General features: G+C 40.5%; 5 protein-coding genes across 13 annotated transcripts in view; 4 read left to right on the top strand and 1 right to left on the bottom strand.

Moving 5' to 3' along the window:
* pald1a (phosphatase domain containing paladin 1a) overlaps window positions 1-8,895 on the bottom strand; it is a 40,695-nt gene extending 31,800 nt beyond the window's left edge. The window contains exons 1-3 of one of the 4 annotated variants that reach the window (XM_028431957.1): window positions 8,687-8,895; window positions 393-590; window positions 81-183 (exon numbers count right to left, since the gene is read on the bottom strand). In XM_028431957.1, coding sequence (XP_028287758.1) covers window positions 81-183; window positions 393-577 — 288 coding nt within the window. In that variant the 5' untranslated portion in view covers window positions 578-590; window positions 8,687-8,895. Of the gene's footprint in view, window positions 1-80; window positions 184-392; window positions 591-5,566; window positions 5,885-8,686 lie in introns of those variants that run through there. The other 3 variants (XM_028431959.1, XM_028431956.1, XM_028431958.1) reach the window with 3 other exon arrangements.
* Window positions 8,896-9,625: 730 nt separating this feature from the next.
* Window positions 9,626-11,930, top strand: ndr2 (nodal-related 2). Its single transcript, XM_028431708.1, has 3 exons — window positions 9,626-9,890; window positions 10,914-11,665; window positions 11,778-11,930. Exons 1-3 carry the CDS (start codon window positions 9,626-9,628, stop codon window positions 11,928-11,930), a joined length of 1,170 nt encoding a protein of 389 aa, XP_028287509.1.
* Window positions 11,931-13,060: 1,130 nt separating this feature from the next.
* Window positions 13,061-15,329, top strand: lrrc20 (leucine rich repeat containing 20). 4 transcript variants are annotated; one of them, XM_028431488.1, is made up of 5 exons: window positions 13,061-13,311; window positions 14,029-14,108; window positions 14,324-14,473; window positions 14,640-14,807; window positions 14,900-15,329. In XM_028431488.1, exons 2-5 carry the CDS (start codon window positions 14,039-14,041, stop codon window positions 15,034-15,036), a joined length of 525 nt encoding a protein of 174 aa, XP_028287289.1. In that variant the 5' UTR covers window positions 13,061-13,311; window positions 14,029-14,038; the 3' UTR covers window positions 15,037-15,329. The 4 variants fall into 4 exon arrangements, with proteins under 4 accessions (XP_028287289.1, XP_028287287.1, XP_028287286.1 ...); XM_028431486.1 differs by having other exon boundaries at window positions 13,061-13,430; XM_028431485.1 differs by having other exon boundaries at window positions 13,063-13,440.
* Window positions 15,330-16,185: 856 nt separating this feature from the next.
* ppa1a (inorganic pyrophosphatase 1a) lies at window positions 16,186-18,446 on the top strand. The gene is made up of 11 exons (XM_028431163.1): window positions 16,186-16,264; window positions 16,370-16,434; window positions 16,507-16,560; window positions 16,641-16,760; window positions 16,834-16,920; window positions 16,994-17,120; window positions 17,204-17,331; window positions 17,940-18,025; window positions 18,138-18,207; window positions 18,278-18,317; window positions 18,410-18,446. Exons 1-11 carry the CDS (start codon window positions 16,204-16,206, stop codon window positions 18,436-18,438), a joined length of 867 nt encoding a protein of 288 aa, XP_028286964.1. The 5' UTR covers window positions 16,186-16,203; the 3' UTR covers window positions 18,439-18,446.
* Window positions 18,447-18,927: 481 nt separating this feature from the next.
* sar1aa (secretion associated, Ras related GTPase 1Aa) lies at window positions 18,928-23,458 on the top strand. Of its 3 annotated transcripts, none has more exons than XM_028431280.1 (7): window positions 18,928-18,988; window positions 19,742-19,814; window positions 19,915-20,034; window positions 20,294-20,359; window positions 21,719-21,822; window positions 21,908-22,039; window positions 22,123-23,458. In XM_028431280.1, the coding sequence occupies exons 2-7, from the start codon at window positions 19,757-19,759 to the stop codon at window positions 22,237-22,239; spliced, it is 597 nt and encodes a 198-aa protein (XP_028287081.1). In that variant the 5' UTR covers window positions 18,928-18,988; window positions 19,742-19,756; the 3' UTR covers window positions 22,240-23,458. The 3 variants fall into 3 exon arrangements, with proteins under 3 accessions (XP_028287081.1, XP_028287082.1, XP_028287084.1); XM_028431281.1 differs by having other exon boundaries at window positions 18,961-18,988; window positions 19,746-19,814; XM_028431283.1 differs by lacking the exon at window positions 18,928-18,988 and adding an exon at window positions 19,111-19,465 and having other exon boundaries at window positions 19,746-19,814.
* Window positions 23,459-24,443: the final 985 nt, after the last annotated feature.

Below are 24,443 nucleotides of genomic sequence, written 5' to 3'. Positions count from 1 at the left end.
GGTGAGATTGTTCCATGACTTTTTGCGGCAGTGCAGTGCCTCTGTGTAGCTAAAAGGTTCACCCTGCATGTTGTCCTTACCTGCACCAGGTAGTGCTCGGGCATGGCGTCTGATATCCGACCCACTTTGTAGTTGGTCTTGAGGATGTCATCGTGAATCTGAAATTCCTGTCTGCAATTATATCTGCAACACAAAAACACAGCAGAAGCCCTGGATGGTAAACAGAGAGTATTTCAATTATCAGCTACTATTTGCTTGGACCGGGACTGACAAAGGAGATGATAACAGGGAAAAACACATGGGCTGGAGGGTGGATGGGGTGAGATGTCACCACGGTGATGAAAAAGGATTAACACCCAATTGTGAGAACGCAGATACGGGGAGGGACTTACGTGATGACGACAGGTGCGACTTTGTTGGTGATAATGGACTTGGCCTTGTTGTTGTGGATGTTGACTGTCTGGAAGGGGCTCATGCTAAGAGACTGCCTGCTGTCAGCCATCCCGTTGCCATGGACACTCTCAAGCGGCGACGCTACAGAAACAGGCTGTGGTGCTGCACTGGCAGTTGTACCCATGCTCCACAAGCTGCTGTGAATGACATCGCAGTGTACTCAGAAACAGGAAGCAAACGCACTCACACATGTATATAAAAGCCCACACACAGTGGCAACACATTCAAACGCCTGTATTTGGGAAGTGGCAACACTTACAAATATATTTCAGGTGTGAAAAGCTTTGAAGAAAAATGTGTTAGTCACAGATATAAAAAGATCCTCTTAGGGATTGCAGCATCGCTTAGTGCACCACCTTAGCAAAGAACACTGGATTTACATGGAATTAAGTGGCAACAATCAAGGACAGGCGGAGTTTATTTGGTCAATTGCAAAATACATTTTAATAATAATAACAGCTTCTGGATTAGGAATGCTAAGCATAGTAAAAATATCTGCTGGCGTTAGGGGACCATACCAACACAGCACTGCAAGAAAGTCTCTGAATTCTAACCTGCTGTTGCTCTTATTGATAGACATGATATCAATGAATGAAACTATTAGAGGGCCTGCTTCTTTGCACACTATTCACCACATTTGATCCTGATTGGATCTGAGAACATGCAGCCGAGCATCGAACTAAGGTCATACACTTTTTATTTAAGCTTTTGCAGTTTTGCCATTTTTTAAATAAAATCTCTCTACACTTGAATTAACACTTACCACTACTGCTCGTTTCTTACCTGAAACAGCAGAAAATCCCTTATATTATAAATATTAATAGTAAGTTTTGTGAGTATTTTGAGAGAAATAAAACATGCAAAAGTTTAACCACTGACTCATGATGTCACCCTCACATGCATAACAATCGCTACTAATTTCACAACTTCATCATGATGGTGGTGGTAGGAGATAAGAGCCCAGTGTGACAGCATTTATATATGTATTAATCACACAACTAGATACAAAGCAATCAGACTCCCATGAGAGCTAGCCACAGGTTTCCTCCACTCTGAATAAACAGCCAGCTTTGCAGGGAGCACTGCAGATAAAACAAACGAGCCTTGGCAGATGGGAGCGACATGGCTCCTTAACATCCTCTACAACATGCAGCTGCACCACAGAAGATATATGAAAAATAAACTTAAACAATCCACAGGGGAAAACAGGAACTCACAGACATGCATACTGGAGAAATCGATCCAACGTCAAACAGTCATATGCAGCCCGAGCTCAAAGCACTTTTCTGTGATCTCCAGCTTTGAACAGACTGGATTCTAACTAAAGGGAGAGGTGGCGGGTGACTCACAGCTTCTCTCCTCTTTGTTGCATCTGGAGGTGAGTGGGCAGGTCAACCTTGTACTCAGAGACCTTTTGATTCAGCAGAGAGATTCTCCTCTCACAAGCACAAACGGGTAAGAAAATACGTATAATGATTTGTTACTTTGTCCGCTGGCATGATTAAAAAAAAAAAAAAAAAAAAAACAATTTTGTGAAATATTCTACCATCAAAAAACTGCAGCACTAAAAAACTGAGGAGTAAAAACAGGCAGAATCTCTACCCATAAAAGGAAGCCAAGCTTTAAGGAATACTCAGCTCCTGCTGCCCAAATCTATTTGCGTCCTCGCCACATCCCGAAAGCATCTTTCTTGCCACACATATGTGCCGGCCACAAGAAAAACAACAAAAAGCAAGTGGAAGTGGAGCAATCCACAACAAATCTGTCTTACATATGAGATGAGGAGCGATCTGTACTTCCAGATCCTTTTCTTTGCTGCTTGTTTTCCGTCATGGTCCAAAGGAGTGCGAGAACTTTGCATTACATCCAAAAGAAGAAATCTTCCTCTTTTAAAATCACCCACCCGCCCACAGTCGGTGGGAAACACCCCTCGTGGGAGCTCAAAGTGCCTGGCTGCTTGGCATTAAGCTTCAACTTTAGAACTTTTTCAAAGACAGAAAGAGCAAGAGAATGTCCTCCTTCGTCCTGTCTCCTGTCTGATGTAGACTCGTGTCTCTATGGAGGGGACCCGAGGAAGCAGGGGTACATCTGGCAGCCAGATGGCTAAAGTTAGTTCTCCTTCACAGGGACAAGCTACACACAAAGACGACACACAGTTGACTCCTGCACTGTACAGCAAGCGGGTACAGGAAGGAATGATGTCTCAATTAACTGATCCACAGGAATCTAATATTGTTCCTCACTGTTCAAGACTAGTTTTACTTTGTCAATTTATTTCTAATTAACATTTTCAATGATTAAGCTGTAGACCTAACAAACCTTGCTTCTCTATATATTACTTACAGTAATAAAAATACTCACAATAAACAGTAGTAATATAAAATGTAATCTGTAACACTAACCTTTGGTTTTTGTTGTGTGACCGTCAAATACAACTGGCATTAGGTGATGTATAAACATAACACCCACATGGACACACTCATTTGGCTACAGTTCCTGTACACCTCCACCTGTCAATCTGTAATTCTAACATAGCCATAAATTCCATTCACCTACATTAAGCACTCACGTGTTGGTAATCGAGCACTGACTGAAGTCAAAGAGCTAAAAAAGCATCCACTGTCATCACCGATTATTCTGCAAGATTATATTATTTAACAAAGTCAGATATGAGTGTGTCTTAGTAGGATTTTTCTCAGTGTAACAAGGTCAAAGACTGAACTTGAATTCCTCACAGCATTTACACAGCAAAGTCTTTTTCAATGTCTGTCACTTTAAGGACATTTAATCAGTAGGTTTCCTTCACCCACCACCACAGTCATGCATGATAATATGCATGTTCCTATGTGGCTCAGTGGAAGGCAATAAAGCACTCTGACAACAGATTCTGCCCTTGTCTTCATTCACACACATCACCCTGTGGTGTTGTTGTTAGTTGTAAAATAGCGTTAAATAATGCTAACTGCTACCAGCACATTACTGATGCTAAAACCCTCCTCTATCTTACCTTACAACCTGTCACCTCTGCTGCAACACCATAGTGCACACACTCACAGCTTCCTGCAACACACACACACACACACAAGTAGCTCCTTAGCAGTTCTGATTTCAGCACAGGCAGGCCTGGTCTAGCGGGCGTGCAGCCGGGGCGGAGGCCTGAGTAGAAATAGCCCTCAGTCATAAACATCCTCCTGGAGAGCCAATCAAGGCAACTCATCAGAGAGGCTGTTTATCCCACATGTCAACTAGAGAAGAGGCGCACTGCTCAGGAGGCCAATAAAATAACAAAACAAACTCTGATTCCCTCTAGGAACAACGCAAAAAGTACAGATGAGCCTAAAATCACCTTTGTACATTAGTCGGCCAGGCTGTTAACAGCTGGTCGTGGTTAGTCAGTGGCACTAATATTTAAATTCACTGATGGCACAGTCAGAAAAAGACCATGGAAACTGGGAACTCCTGCTAGCCTACCAGCATTTTGCTCCATTCAGGCCTGCCCCATTTAAATTCTGCCAGTGTCCCAACTTTTCTGTAGCAACGTCTTCAGACAAAAGGGCCTGAGCGCAGACAGGAAGGAGCTTGCAGCTGCAGGATGCATCTGTTGGTGGCCCCGAGGAAGGATGCAGAGCACTCTTCATTCACAAGAGATGCAGGAGTTCGAGAGAGGGACGGGTATCACTTTGTAGTGCATGGGAGATCTTTCAACACAACTTCCCATACACAAGCTTAAGAAGAAAGCCACACAAAAAAATCACACAAATTCAATGCTTTTTTGGCAACATCTCATTCAAGTGTCCTGCGGATTTCTGGTCTCCATGGAGGCCACTTCTTCAGTCTGACAATGTTAAGTCTGCAAGCCTGTTTGGCTGCACAAAAACAACCAAAATAGCTGCCAACAACATGAGCCGACACTGTGTGATGAAGCCAGGTTTTCATTTCTAACACATTTAGCGGTACATTTTCACAGTGACACAGGGTCTCGCAGTCTCTCACTCATCATAGGATTCTAGACCAACAAACCATTTCAATACAATCCAGGCACACCCCCCACCACGCACAGGAAGTGTGAGCACACCTTGACAGGAAATGCTCTCTGAAGCTTCCTCCCTGCAGCTGTACACATAGCTCACCAATGAGGTTAAGGGTTACATACAGGCGTGATTCCACAGGACACTGCCTGTTCCTGAACTAAATATCAGTTGTGCAGTGCGGAAATGAGCTCAGCACTTCCTCTGCAGAAAATCTTTTTTGTTCCAAAATCCTCATTGTGAAATTGTGTCAACTTGATGTTTTTGTCCTTAACAAATCTGCGGCAGGAGGAAGTAACACATTGTTTAAGGATGCAGTTTCCACTTATGCATTGAACAGACTCAAATACACAACCAGAGAGCCACATTTCCCTTCAGTAAAAGCTGCAAATCCACCGAGACGTCTTGAATGTGATAAAAAACAAAATATGCCTTTGCAGAGAGGCATATAAATCGCATAAATAACCTTCGACATTCTTGCTTTCATCACAGCTTGACACTGAGCTGCTATAAAGGGTGCACAAATCTATTTTTAAAAAGCCATGCCTGCAATTTATTTCATTTCAACATGGCAATTTTTTTATCCCCCTATGATTTCAAGGCTGCAGAAATGTGGTTTCCATTTTTTTTTCTAAAACCGTCTAACCACACTATTCTGTCAGCACAAACTGACAGCATTTTTATCTGTCACGCCCTACACAGACAGATTTCACACCAGTTTCTTAGCATTTTTTCTTGTCTGCTTGCCACTCGTATAAACTTGTAACAAATCCTGATTTCTCAGCAGCAGCAGCAGCATTATCCAAGTTGAAGAAGGGTGCCAGAATCCTGTCACTCTGGTAAAGGAATGCCACGAAGAATGTAATCCATGTAGCTATCTGAACATCAAACATGACTGGTGGTATTAAAGAATGTGTGAGGAAAAGGAATGAGAGAGATTACAGTTTAAAAGTCACTTCAGCCAATCTAAACTTGATATTTATGCAACAGTGGATGCCATTTCCTCTTAGAATCCTTCAGAGACACGCTGATGACATGTGCAGCAACCATAAGCCTGTAGCAGGACTCAAGTATCACAACTATACCTGATGTTCAGCTGTCCATCCGTGAGTCTCGGAGAGGTGCAGTCACAAAACAGGAAAATTTAAAAAAAGGAGGATAAGACAAATGACAGCTCTCTGGTCTCAGTCAGACATCCTTCACTGACATCTCTCCGTCTGATCTCTGAGGCAATAACACTACAGCAGGCGGCAGTCTTGCATCATTAACGTGTCCTTATAAAGCAAGTCAATGAACGTGTCCTTCAGTGAGGACAGATCCCAGACAGCCACTCAGCAGGAGGAAGCAGAGGGAAGAAGAGGAGGAGGGGTGGCACAGCTCTTCGACCGGGCTTTAAATGAGTGAATGCATGCTCCCTTCTTGGTTTCTTATTACTTTTTTGTATGCATCCCCTGTGCAGGAGGTGCAAGGCTCGCGCATGCAGGATTTGTGTGTGCGTGTGTGTGTGTGTGTGGAGAGATGTGTAAAGAGGATGTGGAGGCGGACCCACAGAGAGGCTTACTCATCATCCAGTTCACTATCCAATCACTACCAGAGCCTCCTGGCAGCACACGGCAGACCCTTTAACAGCTGCATCAACCATGAAACCATATCTTGGCTTATTATCAGGTGCAGCATTTAACCCTTATACACACACACAAAGTGTGTCCTGTAGACCTGGCAGGAGGCTGACGGTCGCCAACAAACTGCAACTCGTAAGCCTAATTCACTACGATGCTCTAATTACTCCATTCATTAGCAGTTAACACATGCCATGTTGAAGGCAAACAGGCTTACAGCTGGGTAAATACTGGGATTTAAGCGCCAGGATAAGGGGTCAGACCAATTCTTCACACACAAAATACCTGCACAGACGTCACAACATCTGAAACCTTGACCACATGCAGCCAAGATTCCCCTGCAACGCCAAGTTTATCATCATCTAAGTATCGCCCTGCAAGGGTATTTTTCTTACAAAAAACATATATGTGTAATCAACAGTCTGTCACAAGATAATGTCCTCATTAAGCCTATTAGGAAAAGTGGTGAGTGCTTTTCGAGATATGGATGTAAAACTCTACTGCTGCTGCCACACCTGTTCCTTCCTTCCTGTAGCAGCAGCAGCAGCATGGGCCAAGACTGAAGTTCTTGCAACACAGTGAATGTGAAACAAAACCCCTCCCATGGCCTGCTAAAAACCTCAGAACATGAATGAATCAATCAGGGAAATGAGAAGTCATCATTTTTTATTCATTAAAAGGTAAAACATTTTTACCTTTACTTTCTACATATTTTAAAAGAGGGCAACATAACAAGACAATTTGGAATAAGAGGATGTTCAGTGACAGATTAGGAGAAACATCCTCTCTGTCACCACTGGAAAAAGAGCACACGGCTAATGTCACCTGTCCAAATCATTCCTAAGACCTAGGGTCTTTTATCCTTAAGAAAGACCATTTACTAAAAGCCACTTAAAAGTGTAATTTTGCTTCATCGATTGTTTATAGGGTTAAAATACATTTGCAACCAGACAATATAAAAACATACATATTCAGTGCAGTGCTCTCTGGAGTACTGTGACCAAATATGACATCTTGTGGTACAAATTACCCACTGCACTCAAACAGGGACACAGACGTCAACTGTATTATGGTTTATTTCAATCCAAGGTGATCATACAGGGGGTTAAAACCTTTTAACCAGCTACGTTTTGAGTTTCATATAATACTATAATCCCACAATATATAGGTGACAGCATGGAAATTTACCACTTCTTAAGTTAATCCTGTGAGTTTCTGCTTATTAAGATAAACCAAGGAAAAAAACGGCTCAATCATGTATTATCCGGGTGTTCATCCACTGAGTAGTTTCATGCTCTCACTCTTGATTAATTGTGATATTCCCAGTTTGATCTGGGCTCTCGGGGTTGTCAGGGGTCGGTTTCTGTCCATTTATCCCCACCACCCCCCGACCCACCCCCCGACCCACCCCCCTCCTTCCTAAAAGATGTGAGGTAATGTGATATGGCCATGGTAGACCCAGCTGTTCTGGCCAAATTAAACAAAGGCCGGGGCTACGGTACAAAACATCAAAGGGTGTCATGTGCTTTGTGTTACTTCGCTGTAACACTTTTCATACTTTTTTGTTACACCTGATGGCATGAGTGAACATGTCGAGTCACATCTCCTCAGCGATGACTACGTACGAGTTCTCTGATACATATTTAATGTAATGCTGAACAGATTCGGGATGAGAGAGGGTTATGATTAAATATATTGTGATGTTGTGTGGGCAAGGTGATGTTTTGACATGTTTAATCTACTTTAAGGAGGATAAAGAACACACAACCTTAAGCATAAATATGAGGTTATATTTTACATAAGGCAGTCTGAATGAAGGGGTTAAACTAAAATGACATGCAGTCTCATTGCAACATCACATGTATTGCTTCTAAAAACATCTTTATAGACTGGCTTGTAATGTATGTCTTGCATGTAATGCTGTGCTATTATGCATTTCTTTTACATTTGTATTAGTAATGATATACAGTGATTTATTGTTATTGTATTTATTCATATAAAAATTAAACAAAAAGTGAATACCTCTGTTATCCTTGTTATTCTGCTACTCAAAGCACTCTGATGGAGTCTGATGAGTATGATCAGGATGATACTGAGGTTTTCAGTGCTATAACTATAACTATATTGTTTTGCATCTTAGTGTATAAGATTATGGTATGTTTCCTGTTGTTGTTTATGTGGTAGATTCTGTCAAAACTAACTCTAATCATCATTTTACGGTCATTTTGAGCCAGCCATTTGTTCATGTAAAAAGCATACAAGGACATTTATCTGAAATATCTTTGCATATTTATTGAGAACCGGCTTGAATTTTTTTTAGTATTGATCGCTGCCAGTGGCCACATCACAATACAGTGCAGGAGCATGGAGAACGGTAGTGGTGGGGGGTGCCAAGCACATGTATGCCCCATCCACCACCAGCACACAACAGTAAAAATATCCTTCTTTGCTCAACTATTGTCATAACCGCAAGTGTATTAAAAGACACAATGACTCTAGCGGAGTCTTTCAAACACCATCACGACAGCCAACTTTTTTTAGTGTTGCTCGTGCAACAAGAGTCCGTAAACTTTTAAAGCTACTCACCATTTCAGCAAACACGGTCAGAGGAAAAAGCGTCCGGACCTCGAGGAAACATGTTTTTACGGATGTCGGTTTGTTGTGAGTGGATGATGAGGGAGAGGTGCACCTTGTTCTCAGTGATTAAAACAGAGAAGAAAACACCTATTGAATTTTTTCTCCGTTTTAAGGTCCTTTCTCGGGAGATTTACGAGGAAAAGGATTTCGCTGTGTGAATGAAGACGGGACAGCGCATGCGCAGCCTCCACTCCTCCACGGATGCTCTGAAAGATTATATTGTTAAATAACTTATATAATGTGGACATTGGAGGAATAAAACACAACAAAAAGAATTATAATTTAAACTTAAAATGCTTCTTTGTCATGGGAAAGTTGTGCATCTCATAAGTGAACCATGTAAAAGAGAGATAAGCTGTTTCCTGCTGAGCCTGATAATGTGGCTTTATCTTATTTTGGTGGCAGGCCACTCTTATCTGTATTTCATCTTTTATTTACTTGTCACACGAGCTAATCTGTTGTATAAGTGCACACATACTTAAAAAAATGCGCCTCCTTCAGGCCTAAAAGTCAAAATCCTGATATTCTGATATAATGTTTTATTAGTCGGTGTCCAATACGCACAGTCACATGACATTTACTAGACTGCATTGCGCTATGGGAAAGCCTAACAATTAGTGTAAGCCAAATAGCTGAAACAATTAGTCCAAGGATGGGGAGACACAGCCTGCAGAAGCCGGTGCAAACAACACTCCTTGTAAACACGCACCCAGGCGCCTCATTACCAACTGAATGGATGATGAGCTGTCAGGTAACAAGTCTTGAAGACGCATGTCAATTTCCTTTAATGTTCTCAGCTACTTGTTAAACATGAAAGGGGGTGGCTGAGGGTATATAAGACACCCCTAATCTCCCGGCAGAGGTATTTGTCATTAACCGGCCTAAAACATGCGTTCATTGGGAGCTCTGAGCGTCGCTCTGCACACATCTCTGCTGGTGCTGCTGGCTCAGGGGATCCATGAGTCCAGAGATGGAGTCTACATGAGGCCTGTGCACCGTTTCCCACTGACGGAGCGATCAACCGCGTATCATCTGCCAACATATATGATGCACCTCTATAGGAATTTCAAGACAAACTTCTCCAGGCCCGTGGATGCTATAGAGCAGGACGCAGCGAGGCAGGCAGACACGGTGAAGAGCGTCATCGCCAAAAGTAAGATCCTCTTTACTCATATTCAGACATGTGTGATTTATGTACAGAGACTTTACTGCTACAGAGTCAAAGACCCTCTGTAAGTGTTGTCCTGTCATCGCTGCGTGCCAGACGACCTCAGACGACCTCAGAGGGCTTCAATCCACATCCCGCTCAGGGGGTGAATAACCATTGCAAGGATCAGCGTGTGAAAAGGCCGGTTTTCTGTCTAATTCTCAAAGCAAACCTCTTTTTTCTTAAATAGGTGATGTTGATTTGCTACCTCGCCAGACATCCCCCTATACAAATCTCTTGTTAAGCCAAATCAACAACTTCCCTCAGTTCTTTTTTTTTCACACTTGGTCTGATTAGATTAGAGCTCTGGATTTAATGGTGGGTACAAGCAGCCAACACAGGGACACCCTCCTCCCCAGGAGCTGCTGAATCCAATTCCACATCGCTGCTAGGTGTCAGAGTTATTACCTATTTTTGTTTGACCGAGGATATGCAGAAGCCAGGAGAAGCAGGGACGTGTTAACTGATTAGTTTCGGACGGTGTTTTTTTTGTTTGTTTGTTTGTTTGAGGGGATTAATAGCGAGGACGGTTTGCACTTTTTGATCAAGAGTCAACAGGCGCTGGACGATACAGAAGTTCAATGTTTGAAATGCTTTAATCCTTTAGATTAATCTCAACCACACCTGTTCATTGAATCACAAAGGGGCTCATTAGGAGAGCGCAGGTTGTGCTCTGCTAGAACAATGACTGGATTAGATTTGATTTTTGATCTTGTATGTCTGCGAAAAAAAGAATAATTAAAGCATTTCTGATTCTGATTCTTAATTTTCTGAAATCATTCAGTCAAATAAAAATAAATAGCAAAAAATTAAGTTTCCTTGTAAATGTTTATTGAAAGTGCATTTTAACTTTAACATTACATTAGCTGCTACAAAATCTAATATTTGCAATGCTTTTTAGCCATTTACATTATACAGTGAGCTGTGTGCACTCCATTAATGTAACGTTTTATGTTTTCTCTTCGTCAGGTCTGACGTACAGGCAAAAGCGCTGGACGGCGACCTTTGACCTCCACTCCCTGCTGGCTGACAAACAGATCCAGTCAGCAGAGTTGCGAATCAGGCTTCCTCGGATGGAGAGCGCTTCCAACCTCGTCGTGGAGGTGCACCACCAGCATGGCCAGGAGCAGCAGCTGGTGGGTCTGCTCACAGAGCCCTCACTGGTGGCTTCATCTCAGAGCTGGAAGGTGTTTAACATGACAAGCCCTCTCTTAAGCTGGCTCAGGCAAAAATCTGCACCAAGGATTCGCCACAAAAGAGTGTCGAGAAGAAGGACAGTGATAAAGAAAAAAAGAGCCCTGTCTCACCCCGATGAGCCTGCTTATGTAGCTGGCTCGAGAAAAGAGCCGGATGCCGGCGATCAGGCTTTGCTTGTCGTCTTTTTGCACACAGACTCTGATGAGGACTCAAAGGCCAAAGCGAGCTTACTCCACACAGCTGAACAATCCAAGTTCCTGTCCCCCGCTGAAATCAAAAAGGCCCACTGGCCAAAGAGGCGCAGGAGCAAGCGAGGTCAGAGGGAACAAACAGCCAAAAGCCCACAGGTGTCCAAGAGTGAGAAATCTCTCTGTCGCAGAGTGGACATGCATGTGGACTTTAATCAGATAGGCTGGGGGTCCTGGATTATTTTTCCTAAGAAATATAATGCTTACCGCTGTGAGGGTTTTTGCCCAGGCCCTCTGGGAGAAGACCTCAGTCCAACCAATCATGCTTACATGCAGGTGAGTGTTGCAACCAGTCACACAGTATACATTTATCTTTTGGACTCTTTAGCCTACACTACAGACAAAATAAATATACTTAACATTCTTTGTTTTGTGTCTGCTTTTCCAGAGTCTGCTGAAACATTACCACCCAGACAGAGTGGCATCGCCCTGCTGTGCCCCAACCAAAATGAGCCCATTAAGCATGCTGTACTACGAGAACGGAGAAATGCTGCTTCGACATCACGAAGACATGATTGTGGACGAGTGTGGCTGCCAGTGACAACAATGCTGGCAACAGGTGCAAGCGGGAAAAAAAACTAAAGAAAACACTTAACCAGAAGGAAGAAGAAAAAGCTCTTTGATATTTGTCACTGTGTTGGATCGAATCTGATCTTTGTGCAGACTTTAACGTGTGATGTGGGCTCTGCTTTGCAAAAGGAAAAAAATATTATTTTAAGATCTGCTGAAATACAAAATCAACATTCTAATGTACAAGTTTCAGTTTCATCAATATATAAATATAAAATGACAATGTTGTGGAATATGACAGCACTGGTTTTATTGTACATTGCCATTTGTAAACTAATGTATATTTATTGTAAATATTAAAAAAAATATGTATTTATGTACATTTTGTGCATTGACTAAATACTAACAACAAGTGACCATAACCAGCCCATACAACACCTGTCTCTAGCTGCCTGGATTAGTTTAAATTGCGATTGACAACTATACACACACAAAATACACACACAAACATGTTCAAATCTGTGGCTGATACCTACTTAATTTGTTTGTGAAAAAAGTACAGATCTGCCAAAACCAGGTGGATTTCTCTAGCTTTATTATTTCCAAATTCACCTTGCATTCAACATTGTACACAGGAGGAATATCCAGCAAATACTGTAAAGTGTGAGTCAGTTGTAACAATGCTTGAAACCAGAAAGTTCATTGTATTCAGATCCTTTGAAAATACACTGAGTAATCAGGAATTCATGCCAGACTCGTGTCAATGACAGTGCTCAAACTGGGTAGAGCTGGACAGGACTCTGAGGTAGGACAACATTTTACATCAGGCTCATGATTTAAACTTTATTTGACCTGTAATAATTAGTAGGCTAGTTTGGTAATTGTCATGAATCAAAAAGGAATTGGAAAACAGCTGATTTAAGCTTCTAAAAAGTGGTAATTTGGCTTTTATTTTGTTGTAATGATGGTACATTAAATATATTTGTAGATTTGACAAAATAAGAAGTTTTTGGACATCACATTGAGTTTCTACTTTTTTTGTGGTTTTCTCTGAACTACCTCCCTTATATGTGTTGAAAAAGAAGTCTGTACGGTGGCCGAGAAAGCTCAAAGCGCTTCAATTTAAGAAAACGCGTCCAAAAAGGGCCCACTGTCAATATATTAACGGATATCCACACTTTATATCATTCAACTGTAACTTATTAATATATCTCTAGATGAACAATTGTCAGTTATTATGCGAGGTTAACTGCTTACTGCGTAAACTACGTGAAAGTGTCTGCAACATCGGCGCATGACTGACTCTCTTGAACAGTCGCATGTTTGCTAGCGTGCTAACATGAAGTAAAGAAAAGCAACAGCGAGTTTTTTCAGACTTTGTGAACTTATTCTGTTAGTATGTAATGCTGCTGGTGGGTCTTACTCTTTAAATTAATAGCAGGTGATAGACAGATGAACTAGCCCCCTACGGCTAAAAATAAACACACACCAAATTTGACTGGTAACGTTAGCTAACACTAGCAGCTGACAGGTTAGTTTGGGTAAGTGCTTTCTTTGCATGACTTTAATGAAACAATAATACGTGTATAGCTCAGGCGAGTGTATGTATATAAGTGTAAGTCTGAAGTGGGCCTAAAGTTCTTTATTATTAACTTACTACACTCTTCGGTGTTTAAAAAAATGATTATACAGTTATACAGTGGTGGAGATAATGAGGGCACAGGCCATGCTTGAAAGTAAATACACCGAGGTTTTATTTGAGTTTATGAATGAAACATATAACATTTTAAAGCTGCACGTGAGTAAAAACACACATATCTCAGGAAAATGTCTTTGGGAGACCTTAAAATCGTTATTAGTGATAAATTGATGACATAAAAGTAATAGACTCAAGGAAATACCTAAAATTTGTAATCACAGTACATATAGTGGTTGAGCCTTTATTAATCCTTATTAATCCCTTATTAATCGATTTAGTGCTGTATATTCTCAGTCGTGGGGCGTTTACAAGCTGATATCGATAGTCTTTGCTCAGATGTAGTATCAAATGTGTGTTTTGGGGATGACAAAGAGTGTTCTAGCTTCAATATAATATTTGTTTAAGTGTAATTTTGCACGATCTCTCTTAGGAACAGAAAAATGGCTGAGGCTGTTGCAAATGTGGCCCGGAGGATTAATGCAACTGTGGAAGAGGGCAAAGATACTTTGGGTGAGATTCCCTTGTTATTTCTTTATCTCTTGCTTGACTTCTGTTTATCTTTCATAAAACACCATGCAAATGAATGTCTGATTTATTAATAACTTTACTTCAGATTCAACCAGCAGATGGCGACAAAGGCCATCAGTGCATTGATTCCAAGGTGTTTGTTAATTTTGTTATTTTCATGCTGTATAATCTTATTACTACATTCTCCTTTACTGCAGATCTGTCAAACTGCAAGCTCATTTCCTTCCCGGACGGTGTGTTCAAGGTCCTGAGGAGCATCACAGAAAACATTTGTGTCATCACTTTGGCCGACAATGAGATGAAGGCTATTTCTAGCAAGTTCTTTTCAACGTTCACCCAGCTGAGAGGTAGAGGATGATATCTACCACACATCTGTTTGAAACGTGACTTCAGAATTTGTGTTGCTGTTGATCTCATCTGCTGTTACCCTCACAAATGTTAAAAATAATATGTCTTCATTGCTGTGGTGGAACAAAAGCATTCGATTTACTTGTGCCTTGGAATACTCTGCAGAGCTGGACCTGCAAGGCAATGTCCTCACCAAACTGCCAGACTCCATTGGAGAAATGAAGCATTTGACCAGCATCAGTCTTGCCAACAACAGCTTCTCCGTTTTTCCTGAGAAGCTTACGGAAATAGCCACACTAGAGAGGATTGACCTGGAGGGAAACAGCATCACTGGTGATAATCATTTTGTATTTTGTTGTACATAACCTGGGATTCAAATATATACATTCTTACACTCTCTCTGCTATTGCTCTATTGCTTGACAGAAATACCACTGGAGAAGTTGTCTTGTATGCCGGCGCTGAAGTGGCTAAATGTGAAATCAAACCCGTTGGACTCAAAAACGCAGTCTGCTCTGCAGTCTCCACACACATTTGACATTTTGGCAACAACAGAATCCTAACGTATATCATGATATATTTATTGCCATGCCTATAAACTGCATGCTGTGTGCCTTTGAAGTTGGATGTTTTTTTGTGGCTGAGAGGTGAGAAAAATACTTGAAGACATCCCATTGCTGTACTACAGGTGACCTCACCAGGACCTTTACACCTTTTTTTCCCCAAATTACTTCTGTTTAATGGCTTATTTATTACTTTTGATAGTATCATAAAAACATACTTTGCAAATGTAGCAGCCTTTGTCATTATTTTCACTGGATGAAATCATCAAAAGCACGGGGAATTATTGATTTTGTGCCACTTTTCTGAATAAAAATAAAAGCACCTATGCAGCCTAGAGAGAATGTCCTGTGGTTAAGACTAATATTTAGCAGGGTGGCAATCCTACGGGGACATGTGACTCCTCTGCTGACCAGACTGTGACCTTACATTGTGCATTAGGCTGGCCTCTGAGTCACTGTGCTTTCATTACCACTAAGACAGATGGCATGTATTCTAGTATTACACTTTTTTAAAAACACACTTTTTTTCTATAATGTTTGTCATGTAAATTAAATGTTTAATTTTCAAATAAGTTCAATCATACAAATGCTATAATACACAACTTAAACAAGTAAATATATGCTAACAGACAATATAAAGCTAAGCTATTTTTATACATAATGTTTCTAAAAATAGCTTGATAAGTATGTTATCAAACTGCTGCAGTGACTCTTTGACAAGCACAAGATGAAGACACACCACCTAATCCTGCCTTGTTAATTGGTTTACAGCTAACCCGTCAGCTCCATCTGTTTTTGTCTGCTCTCAAGAGCCTTAGCTTACAAGAAGCAAACACAAACCAAATCACTACACACGCAAGGCAACTTGAATGCATGTGGCAACCACGGAGGAGTGAGGATTATAGCTGTCAATTACTGTTCTGAGCCACTGTCGGGTTTTGTTTAACTACATGTGCTAATATTTGGGCTGGATTCAATGACCCAGAATGCAGCGTGGTGCTTTGTGCAGCGGCCCTGCTGTCACATGCAGGCAGGCAGTTGTGTTGTCTAACCCTCGTTGTTACCACTGCGCATGCTCCCCCTGCCTCAATGACTGTCAGCCAGTCTGAAGCTGCTTAGTGCTTCTGAATCAGTGCACAGAGGGAGAGTTTCAAAGCAGCAACAGGCATGAGCTTCACCATCGAGGAGAGGGGCAGGCCTAACAGCCAGGAGTACAGGGTGTTTTTCAGTAAGCCCACCTCCTTACTTCTGTGTTGTAGTGTTAGTGTGTAGAAGCAGAGCTTCATTTTTTTTAGTTCAACGTGAGCTAAACATGTATAACTTCTTCTCATAGAAAACTCTGAGGGCATATACATCTCTCCTTTCCATGATATACCCATATATGCAAATGAAGCAGAGGTGAGTGTCTGTTATTTTGTATAGGTTTGTGTCATTTTAGGTTCAAAAATTGTATTTGTTATCATTTCCCAGAACATTTTTCATGCAGTTGTGGAGGTCCCAAGATGGACAAATGCAAAGATGGAGGTACATTTTTGCATATTTTGTAACACAATGACCACAATCTACAGCGTGTCAGTGTTTCCTTCAGTATTTGTGCTTCTTAGATCGCCACCAAAGATCCCCTCAATCCCCTCAAACAAGACATGAAGAAGGGCAATCTTCGTTATGTAGCTAATGTGTTTCCACACAAAGGTTACATCTGGAATTATGGAGCCATTCCTCAGGTAAGTCCTGCTCAAATGACACATATCCATCCAGGTCTCTGCTCAGTTAAATAAGTATTCTGTCTTTAAACAGACATGGGAAGATCCCAACCATAAAGACAGTGACACAGGATGCTGTGGAGACAATGATCCCATTGATATATGTGACATAGGAAATAAGGTACGACGTCAACTCCGACTCTGGAACTTTAAGAGATTTTTTTAAGCTCTCTAAAAATGTCTGTCGTCCTCAGGTCTGCTCTCGAGGTGAAATAATCAAAGTGAAGGTGCTGGGAACTCTTGCTTTGATCGATGAGGGTGAAACAGACTGGAAAGTCATTGTGATCAATACTGAGGACCCAGAAGCTGGCGAATTTAACAGTAAGAATGATCCACAGGAGTTAAAGGTGGCTTGTGCTGCAGCAAATGTTTGTTAATTTCAGAGTTTTTCTCCTCTGTTGCAGATATTGACGATGTGAGACGACTAAAACCGGGATATCTGGAAGCGACTTTCGATTGGTTCAAGCAATACAAAGTCCCAGATGGGAAACCTGAAAACCAGTTTGCTTTCAATGGAGAGTTCAAGGACAGGGTATGAGCATGTGAAATTATAATAAGAGGTGTGATTAGTAGGTTTGTGCATAGTGGTTCACACCACTATGCACTTAGTGCAGCAGTTGTGGAGCATACTGATAGCTTCTTTCAGCATCTCACACGGTACTCCAGAACAGCAATGATTCCATCCTGCAAGGTCACACTCACAGCATTGAGAATGGAATCATTCTCAATGCTGTGAGTGTTCATCCAAAGAAAGAAGTAGTTGTCTGATTGTCCCAAATCAGGTGCAGGATGAGCTCTGATCCTCATTCCTGAATCGCTGCCATCACCACTGAGGATTTGTGGGCTGAAATGTGAAAGAGCACTCCTCCTCAGCTTCTCTTGCTGAATCTTGTTGATGTTCTCCTATAACTGTCTCAGAGAGTGCTGTCTGTAACCCACCTGCAGAACTCCCATTACACCCCAGGAAACCCTGATGCAGACCTCAGTAATGTAGCTTAGCTTAGCTGGGAGCCAGAGATTCTGTGTGATTCCTCTGTTTTTTTCTTGTCTGTCTCTCTGCTTGCATCAAAGTGACTGTTACCTGATTTCTCCTGACATATTAACACTTGTAATAAATGTGTAAAATGTGTTTTATTTTAGGACTTTGCCATTAAAACAGTTAAGAGCACCCATGAGTTTTGGAAAGCACTGATTTCTAAAGAGACCAACGCTGGCGAGTTAAACTGGTGAGAGGGAATTCAACTAATGATGCTTCGGTTAAAGTTTTATTGTTTTCATTTTAAACAGTAGGTCATGTGAGAGTGTGACTTTACAAAATAATGATCCTGTTTCACTCAGCATGAACACCAGTGTCTCCGACAGTCCGTTCTGCTGCTCTGCCGGGGAGGCAGAGGATGTGGTTAAATCTGTAAGTCCATTTTCTATTCAGATCCATGTTAGCACTCATATTTCTCATAGTAATGATTTCACTCTCACAGGCATGTGCTTTTGGACCTGAAGATCCCATTCCAAGTTCAGGTGGGTGTTTAAACAAGCCTTTGCCTTGTTGAAGTAACTGTACTGCATGTTCTCCCTCCATTAAACTCACATATATTTGTGTTTTTTTTCAGTTGACAAATGGTTCTATTATGAGAAGTAAAATGCCTGGGCAGCAAAATGAAGATGGGAATTCATCCTCCTTCAGATTAAATGTGTATTTTATATTTCATGTCACAGCTGCTATCTTCACACTTGAATTGCTGATGTTGTTAGAATTGCTTGTTGTGAGATTATTTCAGACTGAGATCATATAAAAGCACTCTTATACTATGGATACTGTATAATAAACCACTTCATCCTACTGTAATGGTAATTTATTGAGTTTTTTTTACTGCTGTTATACATTTATCATTTATCCGGTAGAACAAAAATGACATATATACAATGGATGTGGGCCTGGATGGATAAAATAAGATAAAATCAAAATAACCATTATCATTAAATTGATATTTAGTAAAGTATTCTTTTGTTTTACATGTACTGTATTCCATTGAGTGCTCATTCTATTGCCAGTGGTCATGAGGGGGCGCTAATCCTGCAAACTGTACACCAAACATACAGACCTAACTCACGAAGAAGAAGAGGAGGCCCGCTGATTGACTGTTTCCAAGGAGACCACTGATACTTCCGAGAGCTGTTCAGTGCTGCGGGTAAGTCAGCTAAACTAGAAGGATAATTGTTGTGTAATATTTAAATACAGCGACAAATTCTGCTAATAAGTTAATAATAATATTCGTTTCAGTTTTCTGTTAATCGTCGCCCTTACAACACAGGTAGCCACACTGTATGACATCGTTAAGCTAACCTTTTAAAGCTAACTTGCTATTCAGCATGATAAAAGCTGCCGGTTATGTCGCTTTAAATACCACTAGGTGCATAGCTGCTGTTTTGGAGAAGACTCACAGTGTGACTGGCTGTTTGGTATTCTACAACCGGAGGAATGACATTAAGTAGAAGTGTTTTTAAACCTAATACGCCATTAGCATCATTGCAGTAGATGTAGCATCACCATTAGCCACCTGCTACACGTGTGGGTGGAGGTGTTGCAGGTTATGTCACAGTAAACCAGGGTAATACACCTGCATAAGGTAATGTAAGAAGACCCTGGCACAATAAGGAAACTACAGGTAAAACTAATTTGTTATTAAAGCAGTAATTAATAATATAAATAATTAAACTAGCACAGAAGAGAATTAACAAAAGGGCTTTCTTCCATTTCCTCCATAAGTTAGCATAACACTGTTATATTAAAATACAATAACAATTAATAAAAATATTAATTATGGTCAAGTGATTTCTGATGTTTTCTTTACCTATATTAAATATGATTTGAAGTCAATTTTGAGGTTTTCTCTTCAGTCATCATAGTATCACATGGTAAACTGTGCTGCTTTCTGTCTCAGGCAGACACTGTCAAGATGTCATTTTTATTCGACTGGATCTACAGAGGGTTCAGTGGTGTTTTACAGTTTTTAGGTGAGTCCTGCGTGCTCTTCTGTGACTGCAAAATAAAATATTCATGAAGTAGTGGAACAAGATCTGTAACAGTTTTTTTTCCTTTTGTGCTTCTTTCCAGGTCTCTACAAAAAGTCTGGGAAACTGGTTTTCCTGGGCCTGGATAATGCCGGCAAAACAACGCTCCTACATATGCTGAAAGATGACCGACTTGGCCAGCACATGCCAACGCTACATCCCAGTAAGAAAGAGTAGTGTGACAGTGCATTGTCAAATCTCCAGCAGCACAAACCTGGTCATTAAGCATTTTTCCACACTATATTCTATAAATGTTGTTTAAAGTTTTGAATTGTTTGAACCCTTTTCTGGTGAATATGTGCATCCTCTACATACCCAGCCTGTAAATTAAGTTTTACAGTGTGGGTATGTAGACAGGCTTTTACAGTCGCTGCAATACAAAGCCAGTCATTCTTATTCTGTTTTTGTCCTTTCTCACAAAGCATCTGAGGAGTTGACAATCGGTGGCATGACATTTACTACATTTGATCTAGGAGGACATGTACAAGGTGAGACCTGTCACACCTATTTCGCATCCTTTTGATTTTTGTGCAAAGTGAAGAATTACAGAATGTAACCATGTTAATTGGGCTATGGCAATGCATTTAACTGCACACAGGGAGAAAAGGTTGTTAAGAGCCTTGAATGGGTGTGAATGAAGAGACACAACGGATTTAAGTGCAAAAACAAAAATATATTATATTAATATAGTCCATACACAACACAAAGTTCAGTTCACAGGATCTCTTCCTGTGTTAAAATTAATTGTCCCAAAAAAATGCAATGAGGGGGAAAAAATAAAGCTGGTCCAAAAATCCAATGGTTCGCAATCCAAAGGGAAAAATTGAAATGATCCTACCCGTTAAGCTCGCCACTTGCTTGCACAAGAATGTCCAATTGAAGGGTCAACAAAAAAAACCTGACCTGCAGGGCCAGAAGTAACAATTAGTAATCAATAAAAAAAATTCAGTTTACTAGGTAAACACTAGTCATAATCATAATAGTTTCAATTCAATACATTCAACATTTCAATATCTAAACACAGTTTAGTAACATTCCATGCAATATTCCAATAAGAAATCGTCCATTTTAACTGCGCAGTTTTCATTGCAATATTGACTTCCTGGTTAGTATTTCACATTAAATCAAAAGAAAACACAATAAATGAAAACACTTGCTTAACAAACAAGGTAGCCGAATTAAAGTTCACATTTTAATGTTTAAAACATTAACTAAACAAAACTGCTATCGATACAGAGTTCTTAGCTCGGTTAAATATAAGTTATGCTTACCGCAGAGTCAAAGTGAGGTTTACAACATATTATTTGAGGAGAACCGGAGTTTCCAAAACGCTCAGCATGCCACCAGCCACAGCAGGAGTTGAAGTGCGGCCGGATCCCTCCGCCAGATAGGACTTATTTTTTGCCGCGATACTGAGACAACGAATCAGAGACGACACAGAGCGTCAGGTGGAGGAGCAACTAGTGCAGTCACGTGACATGGGTTACAAGAAGGTACAGTCAGCTGTGTGATTAGTGTAATTAGTGAGTGAACTGTCTGCTGTCAACTATCTGTACTTTTAAAAGAAACGTATGAAAACAAAGTTGACAGTTCTCCTAGCTGCCACAAGGTGTCTCTGCAGGCCCCACTGTGCTCAGCTATTGCCCTTATATGCAGGTGGTACTTCAAACAGAGCCTGATATGTTGTAGACATTTTAACAGAAAATTCAAAAGCAGACCTCCGTGCCTCAGTATTAAAGACAGTTAGTTAAGTGTGTTAAGTCAAGTGTTTGAACAGTAAATGATGCACCACAAGCTGAAAGAGGATCTCACTCTCATGTTGAAAGACGATCTGTTTGTCTTCACAGCTCGAAGAGTCTGGAAGAACTACCTGCCTGCCGTGAACGGAGTCGTCTTTCTTGTAGACTGTGCAGATCATAACAGGCTCTCAGAATCAAAAACCGAACTCGATGTAAGATAAAACACTTCTACAATCTGCTTCTATGACTGTTGCAGGTTGATTGATGATCATTCTGCTGCTCTTGGATTTTTTTTAGGCTCTATTGGCAGATGAAACCATAGTAAATGTACCCGTGCTGGTGCTGGGTAATAAAATTGACCGTCCTGAGGCCATCAGTGAAGAAGGGGTGAGAGGAGTTTTTGCCCTTGATGGTCAAGTAACAGGAAAGGTAGGACACTGTCTTCTAGTTCACAGAGAAATAACATGTGACATCTTAAGCATCATCCCCATCATCCTTACTATGATCAACAGGGAAACATCTCTTTGAAGGAGCTGAACGTTCGCCCACTGGAGATTTTCATGTGCAGCGTGTTAAAAAAACAAGGCTATGGTGAAGGTTTCAGATGGTTATCACAGTATATCGACTGAGTGTCAACTCATTTTATTAGCAACATATTCCTTTTTTTCCCTAAATTCTTCTATGCAAACGTTTGTGTTTTTCTTGCATGTTATTATTTCATAGTTGAAGCTTGTGATTTAAGTAAGTGTTGAAATGTGATTTTTGGTTAAATGCTCACCTGATATCTAATTATGACAGTCTAGTTTAGATTTTTAAATTGATATAGTAACTAAATATCTGCACAGATTCATTTTAGTTATCAAAGGAAGCCTCTGCCTTCAAAGCATAAAGCCAAAGATGTATGCTAATGACTTCTAGATTAGCACAGAAAGAATCTTCAAATCTTCAACGCCAAAATAACATCATATCCCATCCCCCAGAAACCAAAATACAGAGAAAAGACAAACAGAGGCACAGATGATGGAGTCAAATGAAACAGCTCACTGCTGAGAGCTGTGATTAATGTGCTGCTCATTTTAGTGTCTTGATGAAATTGTCTTGTTGATCTTGCATTAACCTAGGCTAACATTGCGGCAGCTCAGGTGTGTGTTTGTCTTTGTCTTGTCAATGTTCAGTGCAGAATTCAATATATATGTGATTGCCCATGAAATGCCAGGAAGCAATAGAAGAGCCAGCTAGTAGTGTAGCAGACAATCTTACTCCACCTTATTTGGAAGCATATATGTTATATGTTACCGATGTTTACCGGTGTTGCATACAATGTTTTCTTGTTTTAATATGGAGTAGTGGTCATGGACTTTACATTATACACTATTGATTTATTTTGTTATTTATTCCTTAATTTATTCTTATTAATTTATTAATATATTGATACACAACCAGCATGTAGGACTGACACTGCTGCAGATAATGCACCGTTTGACTGTCTGAAAAGACATGAGAGTGCATGAGTCTGTGCATGAAAGCATGCTTAACATTTTACACCAATCTGTGTAATATGTATCCATCTGATAAAATAGGTCATCAAGGTGAGAATAATGTGATATTGTACCTTATTGACTGTAAGGAAACATGTAATATATTCTGTTTATGAATATATGTGGGTATACTTTGGGATGAAAAGATGAACTGTAGATGAAAACAGATTTTATAGAGGGAGTGTTTATTGGAATGTAGCATGCATGTGTACTAGCTGCTTTTCCTTTGAACAGTGTTCTGAACCAGTTGCTGAACTCCTGTAAATTATGTATAATACAGATGTAAATGCTTTTGTACAGTAACTGCCCTGGAGCTGACACTATAAAGCACTGGAGTTCTTTATAAACTGTGTATTAGCCTACTTGAAATCATAATTTGTTTCAGTTTCAGCTAAAATGCTAACATCCACACACATTTTTGGTTCATTTAATAAGTGGTTGAGATGTAATAAACAAGACTTTTATAGATCCAACATGGCGTGTCTGTCTCTTTGTTGCTGTGAGGTTTGAGTGTAAGCCTAGCCACACATGAGGGACCAAAGTTACAGAGAGGCCTAAACAACAGAAAGCTTGGAATTCCCCATCCCACAGACTGGTCTGTTCCTCTAGTGACCCACTCTGCTGCGGTGTCCCTCATGGCTCTGCCATGGGTCTCTAATTAGTCTGTACATAAGAAAGTATTAAAGTATCAATTTTAACTTTGATATTTTGGTATGAATATAATTCCACCCACTGAATCAATTTAAAAAGTCCCCGCACTGAATACTTCTATAACCAAGACTCTGTCTATGCACAGAAGAAAGAAAATTATTATCCTAGAATCACAGATTTAGAAGAAAAAAAAATAATTCTTTGATCAATCAAGTCAAATAAAAGATCCAAAGCTTGTGGCTGTTATTCTGCTTCTCTGCAGTGATACTTCGATAAGCCAATCACCCAAAGTAACAGCACAAGGCTATAATCTGAGTCATTTTTTTTTACTTCAGGCCTGTCATTAGATGCTTAAGTGGCACAGTCATGTTTTCTGCAGCTAAAGCGCATCAGAGAGATTTCCTTTCCACTCTCAGACATTCAGAAAGGCTTAGATGCTTTTATCGCCAGGCTTAATTATTGTGATATGCCTTATTGTCAGCAACTACACTCTTTAGACACATTAACTCAACTCTTGCTGCTATCCACTGGTCAGACATCATTTTAAGTCTGATGAAGAGGTATGATCTGGACATTTTTTTTTATTACTAATTCATCCATTCATTGACAATTTTCTCTTGCATTGTATATGACCTCTGACAGTG

Source organism: Parambassis ranga, chromosome 19 (assembly GCF_900634625.1).
Source record: "Parambassis ranga chromosome 19, fParRan2.1, whole genome shotgun sequence".
NCBI lineage: Eukaryota > Metazoa > Chordata > Actinopteri > Ambassidae > Parambassis > Parambassis ranga.
Note: the sequence above shows the minus strand (reverse complement) of the source record. Positions and strands in the feature narration are given on the sequence as shown.

Bases quoted from the DNA above. Each gene is read 5' to 3' on its own strand.
- ndr2 (XM_028431708.1), top strand. From the start codon at position 9,626: ATGCGTTCATTGGGAGCTCTGAGCGTCGCTCTGCACACATCTCTGCTG. The intron at 9,891-10,913 runs GTAAGATCCTCT...TCTCTTCGTCAG, and splicing joins GAAGAGCGTCATCGCCAAAA to GTCTGACGTACAGGCAAAAG. The intron at 11,666-11,777 runs GTGAGTGTTGCA...CTGCTTTTCCAG, and splicing joins CCAATCATGCTTACATGCAG to AGTCTGCTGAAACATTACCA.
- lrrc20 (XM_028431488.1), top strand. From the start codon at position 14,039: ATGGCTGAGGCTGTTGCAAATGTGGCCCGGAGGATTAATGCAACTGTG. The intron at 14,109-14,323 runs GTGAGATTCCCT...CCTTTACTGCAG, and splicing joins AGAGGGCAAAGATACTTTGG to ATCTGTCAAACTGCAAGCTC. The intron at 14,808-14,899 runs GTGATAATCATT...ATTGCTTGACAG, and splicing joins GGAGGGAAACAGCATCACTG to AAATACCACTGGAGAAGTTG.
- ppa1a (XM_028431163.1), top strand. From the start codon at position 16,204: ATGAGCTTCACCATCGAGGAGAGGGGCAGGCCTAACAGCCAGGAGTAC. The intron at 16,561-16,640 runs GTACATTTTTGC...TGTGCTTCTTAG, and splicing joins GGACAAATGCAAAGATGGAG to ATCGCCACCAAAGATCCCCT. The intron at 18,026-18,137 runs GTGAGAGGGAAT...TGTTTCACTCAG, and splicing joins AACGCTGGCGAGTTAAACTG to CATGAACACCAGTGTCTCCG.
- sar1aa (XM_028431280.1), top strand. From the start codon at position 19,757: ATGTCATTTTTATTCGACTGGATCTACAGAGGGTTCAGTGGTGTTTTA. The intron at 19,815-19,914 runs GTGAGTCCTGCG...GCTTCTTTCCAG, and splicing joins TGGTGTTTTACAGTTTTTAG to GTCTCTACAAAAAGTCTGGG. The intron at 22,040-22,122 runs GTAGGACACTGT...TATGATCAACAG, and splicing joins ATGGTCAAGTAACAGGAAAG to GGAAACATCTCTTTGAAGGA.